The 12,104-nt window shown below is 36.9% G+C and overlaps 1 protein-coding gene across 4 annotated transcripts in view; it reads right to left on the bottom strand.

Moving 5' to 3' along the window:
- Positions 1-12,104, bottom strand: part of PRDM5 (PR/SET domain 5) — an 80,677-nt gene that overhangs the window by 43,023 nt on the left and 25,550 nt on the right. For 3 of the 4 annotated variants that reach the window (XM_030480303.1, XM_030480305.1, XM_030480306.1), the window contains exons 6-10: positions 11,974-12,066; positions 11,574-11,695; positions 9,197-9,276; positions 3,611-3,695; positions 2,186-2,343 (exon numbers count right to left, since the gene is read on the bottom strand). In XM_030480303.1, the coding sequence (XP_030336163.1) occupies positions 2,186-2,343; positions 3,611-3,695; positions 9,197-9,276; positions 11,574-11,695; positions 11,974-12,066 (538 nt within the window). The remainder of the gene's footprint in view (positions 1-2,185; positions 2,344-3,610; positions 3,696-9,196; positions 9,277-11,573; positions 11,696-11,973; positions 12,067-12,104) is intronic. The other variant, XM_030480304.1, reaches the window with a different exon arrangement.

Genomic DNA, 12,104 nt, shown 5'->3' with positions numbered 1-12,104 from the left:
GGAGTCATTTTTACTCTGATACTCCCAATGTAAAATCAGATTAAATAACCCCCATAAAGGAATCACAGAAACAACAGCAGTAAGTCTCCACCTAAAACACAAAACAAAAATTCAAAGGCACAAAATGAATACGCATCCTGTTTCTTATTATAAAGAAAAATTATGTGGCTCTGCTGTAAAACCCAACACACTTTTTCAAGCATGTTGCTATCAAACTTGAAAGCATGTTTTCTGCTAAATGCGGTTGATTTAAGTATTTTTAACGGCTATACCCATCATTCCCAATGCAGGATTGTAAGCTCCCTGCTACTCGCACAGTAGCTGCATCCTGCAACTCAAAAAAGCGCTCTGAAATTATTCAGAGTCCAACTTTTCTTCCTCCAAAAGAAAATGGAACCTAGGAAGACGTCTTAAAGGAATACACACCTAAAGAATCATCAAAAACCCAAGCTGAAGAAATACACAGAAGTATGATACACGATAAAGGTTTACATTTCCACTGTTACTGGATCACCATTCCTATGAACGAGCAGAAAAACTATCATCCTCTTCCTCTAGCAGTAGTGCAGCCCTTCCAAAATCATGGCACTTAAAATTATTTTGGCATCCCAAACTATCACATCCTTGGCTTAAACCTTACAACTGGTTTTGTGCATATACATCCATGCTCCCCTCCATTATCTACTACCTCTCTTTGTTTACACCGTTTACCCAATGGAGAAAGGCATGTCTAAAAAGGCAAATCAGGACATTTATGTCAGTCTCCTGTCTCTCGCATTCATCTCTTAATTTAGCAAGTGAAATTAGATACCTAAATGTGGATGGGTGAATATTCACAGCTGTTTGGGTAAACTTTATGTAAATAGAGGAGTAAGTATTCTTTCATTATAAGGACAGGGTTGATTTACAGCCAGTACTATATGTCAACAGGTTCAGGAAGTAAGTATTCAAACATGCTTTAAGGAATTCTGTCAAAATTAGATACTCACTAAATCTGTCTAAACTTGAGTATTATTCCCATTAAGTGAAGCCTTTAATCCTTGCTTATGCTACTGGTGCTGCTGCTTTAAACATGGAATTGGGTCAAAGTGTTTACTCCTTCACACTTAATCCTAAACTCTGTTTTTAGCCCAAACTCCCTACCAGTCATCAACTGAAAATTAACATAAGGAAACATGTAAAAAGTATTCATTTAAAATACAGATGTATCTTTCCCCACAGTATTTTATACATTTCCCTTAAAATAGATCCAATTTGGGAGATTCTGCCCCATTTTCTTAATAAAGTCTAAAACATAAGATACAATCACAGCATATATGGAAGTCCTTTAGCAGGCTTCTACATGCTTTCTGTATTAGACAGTCATCACCACTTCATCCTGCAAGAGGCATTATTATTATTACTCTTACATGACTTATGGCTGAAAGTGCAAGAGACGGTGCAACAATCCTGTGCCAAATTCACAGATGGCATAGAGCCTGAGATGAGCTGAGAAAGGCTTGTAAGTGTGGGTATATCAGGGGTGGGTTTTCTTCCTTTTTATACAGACTCGTATTTCTGAAACAGCAGTCATGGATATAGCCTAGCCATTTAAAATCTAACCCCAAGTTAAAAATAATGACAGGCATTACGGAAATTAGGCCAAGCAGATTTGAGCTTAAATCAACAGAAGCAGAGCATCCCCTCATAAGCCTATTTTTCAGGTAATGTTTCTTCTGATGCTGTTTTAATGTGTGAACACTACCCAGTGCAAATACACTATAGTTTGAAAGCATCTGCTGCTAAGTCCAACAATGACTCTAATAGGACCATACCTAGTTTTATTCAAATATGGTATTTAAAAAAAAAAATACAAAATTGAGGACATTATAGTTCAGTTACATTATAACTTGATTAAATAGTGGGGGGGCGGAAAAGTCAAAATGGGGATTTATTTGATGCTCTTAACGAAGCAACCGTGATATTCTGCTTATTTCACCAGATTTTGGGTTTTTTTTTGTTACTAGAATTCATCTAGTATTTTAAGATTTTGGATATAACGAAAAACACTAAAAAATACATTCTCCAATACTTTAATCCCATCTTTATAAGCATGCCAGAGCTTAATGATGAACCACTTAAAAGAAAAAAAATCTGCAAATCTGAGGCTGTCAGACCTGTAAACAACAACAGCAGAGTGCTTTACCTTCTTGTGATTCTTGTAAACATTTCTGTGGGCAAATCCCTTTCCACAAAGCTTGCATTTATAAGGCTTATCTTCACTGTGTATTATTTTGTGTGCAGTCACTTGATCAAGTCGTTTGAAGGACTTATTGCAAACCTCGCAGGTGTAGGGGCGTTTTTCTGCAGAAAATGAGTGGGGGACATTTAATCTCCTGTTTATACAGGGGGAGAAGATGAAAGGCAGAGACAGTCATCTCCTCAGAGAGATTTTTGCAATTAAGTCAACCCAATTAAGATTAAACCAATTAGAAAGACATCTAATGCCCTTTATGTTAGACAGTTAAGTCACTTCACAAAAGATGAGCCATGGTGTATCTCAAGAAATTGGCACATTCTTTGCAATAATCATTGCTAAAACTAAATTCTGATTAATTAGCTTAAATCAAAAGAGAATGACTTCAAAGAGGAAAACTCTGTTTCCAGATTACAAATGTGAAAGAGGGCATGGCAGTTTAAATGTTTTAAAACTTAATTAACAATATACATATTAGCTTCCAAACCCAAAAGTTCCTATGCAAAAAGCCTTTATGCTTCAACTGGTGACTGTTGGTGACTGCAACTTAGCTACATTAATGCTCATCCAAAAGTGTCAAAAGAAAGCTAGAAGCCTCTGTGATATAGATTATGAGAAAAAAGCTTTTGGTGCGGACTGATACCAAGAAAATAGTTCAATTCTAAGCCTCTGCAGCTGTAAAAACCTGCATCTTTTAAATGCTAATGCATTCGACAGAAAAATGTTTGTGTTTCCACTGTGTTAGTTGACGTTTCTAATCACTAGAAACGCTAGATTGCAGTGATCAGAAATCCTGGCAGAGCCAATTTGTGTCATACTGCCAAACCTACGGACAGGCTGCTCCCTGCTCACAGTAACCTGTTCCGAAAGAGGACAGGCACAATGAAACAGTTGTGTGTGGTCTGTGAAATGATGTGGAGTACAAGCCACTTCAACTGGAAACTATGTGCACAAGTCCACTAATATGTATATGTATGAATGAAGTCTCTTTGTCACAGATCTCTGACTGACACCATACTCCCATCCCCTTCTCTTCAACATGGAATTTCACCCACCGGTTCCTCACCTCCTCTACAAGTCAAATACCAATCTTTTGTCACAACCCAGGTAACTGACATCATCCATCCCAGCTAGCATGAAAAAACAGCTTGACGAAGAAGCAATAGTAAGAAGACTATAGCATTACACTTCGTTTCGGAAAGGCTTAAAAAGATAGCTTATATGGTTTCCTTGGAACTTGAGATTTTCTTGATCAGCTCAGGGCAACACAGAATTCACCAAGCCTTCTATCAGAAACTAATTCGGGTAAAATTCAATATATGTTAAATACATATACATACACATACATATGCTTGTATTATCTTTGTACGTTACCTGAATGAGTTATCATATGGCGCTTTAGCTGGTTAGCCGAAATAAATTTCTTGTCACATTCCTGACACTCAAAAATCTCATGGACCTGCAAAATAAGTGTTTAACAGTAATTAAATATGTGTCTCTAACAAGATCACACATCTTACATATACAGATATTCTCCAACAGACCGTAACTATTTCTTAGCCAGTAGCTATACTAATACTCATGAATATTCCGTGATTTCCCCCTTGCTAGTCCCTTGGTAAATAACAGTATCTCGCAAAAAATAAATATTCATAATTGCAAACAAAAAAATTATCACTAAAAGTACATACAGAAACATGGGTCATGCACATTTGCAATATCAGATCCATGTAAAATATTCCTATTATGAAAGTATGAAAAAACTCACATGTAGAACACCTTTTCAGAACATTTCGTTCTAGTCAATAAGATATAAGTAAAAGTAACATTTTTTACTTAGATGGTTGTCTGAAGTTTATATAATTCTCCTACCTATTAGAATCCCCCCCAGACACAATTACTTGAAATAACTTGCAAGGTATTCTTAAACATAGTATTTAATACATTGGAACCCAGACTGTGCTTTAACACCATACAAATGTCTGATTTCAACTTCTGAGCATGGTTTAACAGTCTCACTGAATACATTTCCATCAAAACAGAGACTTCTGTGCATGTGCTTTCAAAAGCTACAGCTATTAAGAATATATTCTATAGCTGCTACTCTTTAACCAATTTTTCAGAAAAGAATCAGACACAGACTTGTGCGCACAGGCATTAAATAGTTGTAGCTATCATATATTCTATAGCTGGCACTCTTTAATCAGTTCTTTAGAAAAGTGCACCATTACATGGTAAAACAAGAGTAATAAAATATAGCAAATATTTTAATGAATAATTCTATTCCAACAGATTTTCAATGTTAAGAAAACTTGTCCAGTAAGATGCTTTACAAGCATCCAGGCTGTAATACCACAGACAAGTGCTCGTGCAATGATTTATTTGTGTTACAAAATTAGTCTCCTAATGGGGCTGTGATAGCTATCAACATAAACCTTTGCTACATTAAAGTCAGAACATACTTACAATAGTTTCACAGGCACTTGAAGAGCCACACCTTCAGGTAACTACTAGCTAAGTGCTATACAAAACAGCAAGCATCTGAACAAGATTAACACATGCTAAGATAAATACACTCCTTCACTTACAGGAGTAATGATCTTAAGATTTTTGTGAGGTCAATTGAAAAGCAGAAGGTGATTTAAAGACTTTTGGGGGAGCAACTGAGCTAAAACTTCGAAGATGCAAGTAATCAACGATCGGCTTTTCCAAAAACTAATATGAATTTCAATCTACCACTCCAAGAACTGGACGAGACTCCATCTGCTGGAAGGCAGTGCTTTGAGAGAGCAAGGATATGAGAATATTGCATCCAACTGAAATTATGAAATACTATTGATGATTTTAAAGCGGTGTTCAAAATTTGGTTTCTTCTACCTTTCTATGACTCTTATAGTGATCCTGAAAAATGAAAATTGCAGAGTAGAACTAAACACTGCCCAGTGTTAAAACAAATGGGCAGCAAAACCCCAACACAGAGACACTCAGAACTGGAAGATGAAAAAAGGTGGGAGGGCAGGAATCACAGATGATGGTTAAGAGTGGCTCTCCTAAGCACAATTTTGCGTTAAGTCCAGCTCTACAACAAAGAAAGTTAAGAAAGAATCAAGGATTTTTCATAAGCAATAAAACACTCTTGAGCTCTAATCGTTGTTCTAACAGTGAGTAAGATTCTTTTTGATCCTGTCATTTTCTCTGCAGCAGACCATGCTACAGCATGCCTCTTATTGGAACCTTAGAGATGCATATAAGAAATCTGCTAAGAAATCCAGCAGGCCAACAGCACAAACTAGTCTTACCACTGAAGCACAATCCTGCGTTTCATACAGGCATTCATTTTATGACCTTCTTCAAAGTCAAAAAAGTTTTCCTGCCTTACACTCAAAGGTGTCCTTAACCTTCTTTCATAAGAGAATTTGCTACTTTACCATTGAAAACACATGCCTACAACCACAGTCAGAAACTCACCCCACAGCTCTACAGCCAGAAAGAGACATACCCCCACATACACCCTACAAGTACTGAAAGTGTAGCACTATCAATTCTGACTGCGTCATCCTGGGAAAAGAAACCACCAACACTGAGATTTGTTAGAATTTTTCTTCCCTTTGCACTTAGAGAACAGCAGAGCCTCAGCGGAGAGGCCTGGCAGCCTGTGCTACCCACATGTACGTGCTCGCTTTGAAGTTTAAGTTCCTGTGAGCAATTCAAATCCAAAACATGGTGGCTACACTCCAAGGTACAAAAGGAACCCTTTAGCAAGAATCTGCATCAATGAAGACAGCACTCTCCTCATTTGCTTACTCGCTATTATTGTTCAATGATGGAATTCTGTATTTTACCTAAATTTCAGAGCTTAGTATCAAAATATAATTCAGATGGTGTTGCATTTTTCCTGGCAGTAGAAATCACAAACCTGCAAAAAGGAGATTTTACAACAAACTTTTTCATTCTATTACCCAGTCTTCTGTAAGCTCCTGTACAGCATTTCCTTAGTTGTGTTTGCTGAGGGGTGGTTTGTTTGTTTGTTTACACAACCGTATCACTCAGCAGCCCAAATCACAGACTACTATAAATATCAGATAGAAGGATGTCACTTTACAATCGGAGGATAAGACAAAAGAGAATAGGTGGATAGACAAAATGGAAACCAAAAAGATACTGATCACCACAAAAAGCAATGATCAGTGGATTGACATCCTAACTGTTCAAGTTTCGTAGGCATCATGCATCATAACTTTGTTAAAGTTTTGTAGGCATCATGCAGGAGGGTAGTATGATGGTAAGCAGTTTTAGAAATCAAACATAAAATTTAAAATGTAGATGAGGCTGTTCTGGTTAGGACTGTAATCACTAAAACAAGATCAGAATCCAAATAGTTTCCACACTCTGAATGAAGCTCCAATATACCCAATATTTAGAAAGGAGAAATCAAATGCACAAATGATGACCAACAGTTTACATAGCACCACTACAGAAAAGATTAATGAATTCCAAACAAAGTATGAATAATAAGATTGAGGCTCCTGTCAGAAAGCACTGTCATTCTGAGATGTATTAATAAACATATTCTATGTATTAATAAACTCAGGACAATCATTCTACTATTCGTGGCACTACCAAGGGCTCAACTAAGCATCAATGCTCTTCTTGTTTGGGCAGCTGACTTCAAGAAACATATAGGTGAAAAAGAGAGAATCCACAGCAAAGAAAAAGTAGTTTGGAAAAACAGATGCATAAGAAAGGTTGAGATAAGTGTGTTTGTACAGCCTAGGAATTGCAAATGGAGTTCAGAACAACTCTGCAATATGCTAACTGTTATAGAGAAGACAGTACTGAATTTTTCTTAGCATTCTCTCAGGTAAGACAAAGAGCAATTAATTTGCAGTAAAGAAGATTTCAGTAAACATCAGAAAAAACAAACACAGGACTAATGAACATATTGCAAAAAAGTTGATGGCACTAAAGCTGAAAGATAGAATACAAAGAGACATCTATGGGGTTGGTAGAATTTTCTTTAGCGGAACTTATAAGGAGATGAGACAGCACATATCTGGAATGATTTAGGTACATAGTTACTCCCCTCTGTGAACCAGAGGGCTAGAAAACCTCCAGAGGTCTCTCCCAGCCCTGTACCGCCTTGAATTTATGGAGGTTAAACAAAACAAAAGAAAGGCCATGTCACCAAAAATTAGCATGGTACAAGCAATAGCCTAGAAAACAGGAAGGTAAGAGTAAAGGACCAAGGATGATGACAGCAAAGTTTAATTGTGCATGGCTGAGAAATGGCTTATCTTTAGACATTCAAGGTGCAAGCAATCCACAGGACACACAAAGGTAAAAATCAGTTTAAATCAAAGATGACATGAAAGATACAGATCTGAATGACCATCTCTTCAGAGAGTAAACAGATTTCTTAACCTCCCCTATAGCCACCCTCTTTACCTTCTTTCTCTGTGTTTGTCAGATTTCTCTCTCTGTTGCTTGGGCTTATTTTCTGTTATCTCTTATACTTTACCTTTCTATTCTCCACTTTTATTTCTTTACATTGACAGGAAACGGCTGAAAAAAGACCTCTCTTTCTATCTGTTTCACCTATTATTTTCTTACTGGGTTTTTTTGCCCGTCGAAATATTTATGGCAATATTGGTGATGGATCTAGCCCCAACACCTACAAATGCAAAGCAATTCAAGCAAACAGAAGTCATGAGTCCTACATGCCATCTCCATCACAATCTGATGTAAGTGTGTGAATCCAGAATATCTATTTACTGGATGTCATAAAAGAGGAGCCAATCAAGAAGAGGCAATAAAATTTTATGCATAATATCTTCATGGTGATTCTCAAGCTGAATAAGTGCTCACCTGAGCAACCATCAATGCTACTTGAAAAGCTTGTTAGTGTGTGTCAGAGAATCTGCACAGAAACAAACCAAACATTTTAGTAAAATGGACATCCTAACCATGGTATTTTTTATTTCCAGTGCCAACGTAAGGTGCACTGATGTGTAAAAATTGTAATACATGTGCCAAGGCATACCAAGATTTGGTCTGAGGAGTAATAAAATATAGCCCTGTTACACAAGAAATGCAGTCATAGTGATACAAGCAAGAAGAAAAACAAACTAAAAAGGAGGGGCCCACCATTTCCTTTGCAACAACATATTTTAATTGATATCATATATATCCTCAATGGATTCAGGTTATAACGAGGGCATTATTAAAGACTTACAGTTAATCTGATAAACAGTACAATGTAGCTCTTTGTAAAAACAGAATCTCCCGAGTTTTAGTCATTTATCAAATTAATCTTGCAGAGACTTCCTTTGGGTATAATGGATTCAGAATCTCATAGTCATAGTCCATCTGTATTTATATATCAACACCCTTATTTGCAATAGATGCTTTTCAAACTGTTAACCCCTCCTGTTCTGGTTATAAAAGATTAGGGGTATAAACAAGAAGACAGTAACAATTTGGTTTTGAGGAGAAAAAAAATCTACTGCTGCATAACTAAATTACAAGTAACCCTTTTAATGGTATGTCACAAAGTAATAAGAAAGATCGATTGCATTTTGTACAAAACCTGAAGGCTCATGAACGTATTTTATGGTCTGTATGAATCCTATCATTATACAACATACTTTTACATTTAGCTTAGTGTTTAAGAATGCTGAAGAACAGCAGGCAACTTTGACTTAACGCTGGAATGCATAAATGATCCAAGCACAAACATCTTTGGTTTTGGTAAAAGATGCATTAAAACTTTAGGAAGATTTTTGGTTTAACTGATTGAGATTACAAAAATAAATACCCACAACAAAATACATTGGTTCTGTAACCATGAAAGAGATTACCCAAAGGTTTGCATTACAAGCAGCTTTCAAGTGACCTAAGCACCAGAGTCTCACATCTTAGCGAAGTTAAAGCCTGCTGTGAGTTAGCCTTCATCTTACTGACCTTTCGATGCTCTTGGAGATTTGTTGCTGAGGAACATTTCTTATTGCACACTGAACACATCAGCTTCTTCCTAGAATTTCCTGAAACAGAAACAAAATACCACCACCATCTTAAAAAGGAAGCGCTAAGAAAGAACCTAAATATTTCTACCGAGTCTGTGAGTTTTCACAGGTCATTTGACTGACATAAGACTTTTATGTTCAAAGTGTTCCAAATCAGGAGTTCTCTGTGGGTGTTCAACAAACCAGTTACTGATGGAATGTAAATCAAGAAAACTAGAACAATAAAGAAAAAAAACCCTTCAAATAGATGCTATCACACATCACCAATCCAATATGAAGAGCACAATTCACAACTAAGAACAACTCACTTTACAACTGAACAGTTGATTTCTTCCAGAAGTCAACTCAAGAGTTAGTGCAGCAGTGACAAAAAAGTTCCCAAACTGAAGTCAAAAATACCATTTCTTACTTTTCTTTATTCAAAAAGCATTAAGCATTCTACTATATAAAATAATATACCTTTAATTGTCTTTAACTGAACAAGACAGGGAAATCGTATCATGAACTGAAACCTCTGAAACCTCATCTAAAATGTAAATAACAAAACAAGCTACAGGTCAGCTACCAGATGTATTTTCCTTCCCTCTTCACAGTTGTTTTAAAAAGTGACAGAGCATTTAATTGGGTTTATCTATTACTTACCTTTTGAAATTCATTTTAGTAACCACAAAGCTGTTTTATTTCAAGACAAAGCCACCACAAACCTAATTCTTTGTTTAGAATTACATGCCCATGCAAGATACTTCATAACTTATGTAAACAGAAGTAAAAAGAATGGACACAGAACAGAAGAGGAGGGGAGTACTGCTTAGTCAAGCACAAAGGAAGCATGGATCAGAAACTAACTCACTAGATGGCTTCCAGCTCAATATTCAAGACTCTCAGCATCCTGTATCTTTCCTCCTCCTGCTGTCCTAAAGAATTCATATTATGTTGATTCTTCTTACTACAATCGACTGGTTCAATACTTAAATTTGTAGTATAAAAAAACCCAACTTAATCTCACATATGCATTTGCTGTTCTAAAATTTATGAGAAGTATTTATATATACACATACATACACATACCCACACACATACGGGAATACACTTCACACTTCAGCTGACAAGAACATTTATGAGACCTTTTCAGAGGAGAGGAAGGTGATAATGAGTATCTGTTCACAGCTTTGCCTAACAGGCAACACATGTAACAATCCTTTCTACTTTCCCTTGCCTCCAGGTGACACAAGGCAGGCAGGAATTCTGTAAGTGTCCCTCAACAGCGGTAGGTTATTTTCCTTCCTGCACTGACACCAGTTGTGATTTCTATGACTCCCCAGTGGTAAAATAAAAGGTCTGCTCATTGTGTAGGCAGAGCAAAAATATCCTCCAGGCATCTGCTCTCAGTCATGTCTGGAGTGATTATTCAAAAGAATTGTGGAATTTGTAGACCACCATAACTGACCAAAGCTAAGCCTGAACATAATGCTCATGGATTAAAAATTACCTTACTGATACTGAAAAAATGGTATAATCTTTGGTAAGAAAGGTAATGGAAGAGGTTTTTTACACTGTAAGTTTGGCAGAAGAAAGAGATTTCATGTAATGAAAATCTTACAAAGCATCTCAGTGCTGCCATCATCAACTAAAGACTGTTTTCTTTGCACTCTGGTATTTTGCTATCCCCACGCATACTGATCTTCCATTGACACTGAGAGGGGACATGCAGAGAGAGCAGAATGCCAGAACTGAGATCTGCATTGTGGACCTGAGAGCAGTATTTTGCCCTTTCATGAAAACAAGAGCGAAGTTTGATTGAAAACTATTGATTCATAGTGCACAGATACAAAAATGCTAGGGCCTGACGGGACGAGTGGATTGTCTGGTCTGGCTTCCTGCACAACAGAGGCTATAGAATTTTATGCAATACCCTCATCAAGCCTAATCGTTTGTGAAGCATGTCTTCCAGAAAGACATCCCATTGTGTCCTGAAAATACCAAAAGAACAAGAACTCACCACTTCCTGTAGCAGTTTGTGCCAGTGGTTGATTTTCCTCCCTACTGAAATGTTTTGCTTTATCTATTATTTGCCTTGCTTAAACTTCCCCAGATTCCTATTACATTTTCTGCAGTAGACTAACGATTCATCTGGTACAGAGTAATTTCTCTCTGGGGGAGGAACTCTTACAATTTGTTACTTTTCAATTTTCTTTTCGATACAAATGAATCCATTAAAAAAGAAACCAAAGACAATGTTTACTCTGATTTGCAAATTTAAGGCTAGTTACATGTTAGAGGGTTTTTTCCAACGAAACGTTAAAACTTTCTCTTACCACTGTGAACATTTTCTTTATGTTTTTTCAGGGCATCCTTGCTCTTGAACCTCTTCCCGCAGCTATCTGCCTTGCATATGAACCTGGCATCCCCTCTGCATGCCTCCTTGTGCTGTTCATAACTATATGGGATAACCAGTGAAAAAACCAAAACAAAACAAAAAGGCAACACATCAAGCAGTATCTACAAAAACCAGACACACAGCAAGTACTTTGAGCTTAACACATGCTGTACTGCAGAGTTATGAGGCCACCTCATGCATTACTTACAGCAAATAGGAAGGAAAGCATTTGACTTCTTTCACTGTTAGGATTCACAGAAACTAACAAGCTTGAAAGCTAACATGCAAAGGGAGGCCAGCAATGATATGACAGCAGTCCAGTAACTCAGACACAAAACCTCGATTCTGAGCTGAAGGAAGTATTGCAAACAGAGCACTGAAAACTTCTTGAAGAATCTCCTGGGCTGATATTCTCTGTGCACTGAAGTACACTAAAGAAAAATAAAAAACAACAAAATAAGGGGAACAT

This window comes from Strigops habroptila, chromosome 3 (assembly GCF_004027225.2).
Source record: "Strigops habroptila isolate Jane chromosome 3, bStrHab1.2.pri, whole genome shotgun sequence".
Classification (NCBI taxonomy): Eukaryota; Metazoa; Chordata; class Aves; order Psittaciformes; family Psittacidae; genus Strigops; species Strigops habroptila.
This window is presented reverse-complemented; position numbering and strand designations above follow the sequence as displayed.